This window comes from Littorina saxatilis, linkage group LG15, assembly GCF_037325665.1.
Source record: "Littorina saxatilis isolate snail1 linkage group LG15, US_GU_Lsax_2.0, whole genome shotgun sequence".
NCBI lineage: Eukaryota > Metazoa > Mollusca > Gastropoda > Littorinimorpha > Littorinidae > Littorina > Littorina saxatilis.
This window is the reverse complement of record NC_090259.1, coordinates 6,931,140-6,933,281: the sequence shown is the minus strand read 5'-3', so window position 1 is coordinate 6,933,281 and position 2,142 is coordinate 6,931,140. Positions and strand designations below refer to the sequence as shown.

Genomic DNA, 2,142 nt, shown 5'->3' with positions numbered 1-2,142 from the left:
GTCAACTTTGTGCAGACTCTCCTCAGTGTCAGAATACCCCCGTGTGCACGCATGCGCACGATAAAGAACCCAATTTCACAGCGAAAGTCTCACGACGTGAAAACAACAACGCGAGCATGCAAGAACAATAAATAATTGGTTAGCGCCGTACTTATTGGCAGTTCGCTTAAAGGCGGCCCGACTTTCTGTTAGGATAAACTGAGAGGGCGATATGACATCCTTATCTAATGTATTGTAGACCCCTACGTGAAGGTTGCTTCGTTTGATTCAGGATTTTCTTTTTACAGACGTAGTCCATGTTATAGCAAATGTGGTTGTCTGTCCGTGTGTGTCGCACCACTGACCTCCCCTCTCTGTTTTGCATTGCAGACCCGTACGTGAAAGTAGCGGTGATGGCGGGGAGCAAGAAGGCGAAGAAGAAGAAGACGGCGACGTGGCACAACACCAACAACCCGGTGTGGAACGAGGCGCTGGTCTTCAACCTGGCCCGGGACCAGCTCCACGCCATCTCGCTCGAGGTCTCCGTCTTCCACGACAACAAGCTCGGCAATGACGAGCGCCTCGGCAAAGTCCGTCTATCCTCGGAATCGTCCGGCGAGGAGAAGGCTCACTGGCAGGACGTGGTCCGCGAGAGGTCGGCCTCCGCCAGGTGGCACAAGCTGACCTGACGGCGACGGGAGGCGGCGGTATCCTCCCTAGCGGCGCTCACTTCCGGTTCCCCTCCGGGCGGGGGGGCTGGGCATGCGCACACAGCCGCTGGTTACCTGGGGGCCGCCGTCCTCCGCGGTTTGCTGGCTATGTCCGTCACAAGGTCGCTCGACCTTGAGTACAAGGACAAGGTCAAGGACAAGGACAAGGTCAAGGACAGAGACAGGAGCACGCACAGTGACGATGGTGCCCCGGGAAGCAGCGGTGATGGGGTGGGGGTGGGAGGGGGAGTGGGAGTGGGGAGGGGTGGCGGTGCTAGCCTGACCAGAAAGTCCCAAAGTGTGACCAGGACCAAGAGTGCACACCACAGGTCTTACCTTTACCACTAGTGGATACACGATCTGCACACGTCTTACCACTAGTGGATACACGATCTGCACACGTCTTACCACTAGTGGATACACGATCTGCACATGTCTCATCACTAGTGGATACACGATCTGCACACGTCTTATCACTTGTGGATACAATGGATACAGTTTTATTATGTGTGGATACACTGGAGAAAGTTGCTGGAAGTCTAAGCACAAGTAGACACTAGGTAGGTGTCGTATCACTAGTGTACACAAGTCTAACCTATACCACTAGTGGATACACTGGATACAGTCTTACAACTAGGGGACACACAATCTACACACGTGATATTGCTAGTGGATCCGGTGGATACAGGTCTTATCACGTGTGGATACACTGGATAAAGTGGATAGAAGGCTTAATTACCCCTAGTGGACAGACACCAGATACACGTCTTATCACTAGTGACAGCTGTGAATAGAGAGAGGTCTTATCACTGGTGCATACAGCGGATACATGTAGTATTGCGTACGGAGAAAGTGGATAGAAGTCTTTCTTACTCGTGTACACTACATTGGGGTGTGCACGTTAAAGACCCCACGATTGACAAAAGGGTCTTTTCTGGCAAAATTGTATAGGCATAGATAAAAATGTCCACCAAAATACCCGTGTGACTTGGAATAATAGGCCGTGAAAAGTAGGATATGCGCCGAAATGGCTGCGATCTGCTGGCCGATGTGAATGCGTGATGTATTGTGTAAAAAAATTCCATCTCACACGGCATAAATAAATCCCTGCGCCTTGAATATGTGCGCAATATAAATTGCATAATTTTTTTTTTAAATTCCTGCGCTTAGAACTGTACCCACGGAATACGCGCGATATAAGCCTCATATTGATTGATTGATTGATTCGACTAGTGGAGTCACAGGATACACGTTTTACACTGGTTTTACAGTCTTCTCACTTGTGGACAAAGTGGATAGAAGTCTTATCACTAGTGGATGCAATGGATACAGCAGTAGATACAGTGAATATAAGTCGTATCACCAATGGACAAAGTGAATAGAGGTCGTATTACTAGTTGATACACTGGATATAAGTCTTACCTCTAGTTGATATAGTGGATACAAGTCTTCT

General features: G+C 49.3%; 1 protein-coding gene across 1 annotated transcript in view; it reads left to right on the top strand.

The window, feature by feature from the left end:
• The window catches only part of LOC138948278 (synaptotagmin-1-like), a 56,094-nt gene extending 54,261 nt beyond the window's left edge, over positions 1–1,833 (top strand). Inside the window, exon 4 of the mRNA XM_070319791.1 lies at positions 370–1,833. Within this exon, the coding sequence (XP_070175892.1) occupies positions 370–668 (299 nt within the window). The 3' untranslated portion in view covers positions 669–1,833. The remainder of the gene's footprint in view (positions 1–369) is intronic.
• Positions 1,834–2,142: the final 309 nt, after the last annotated feature.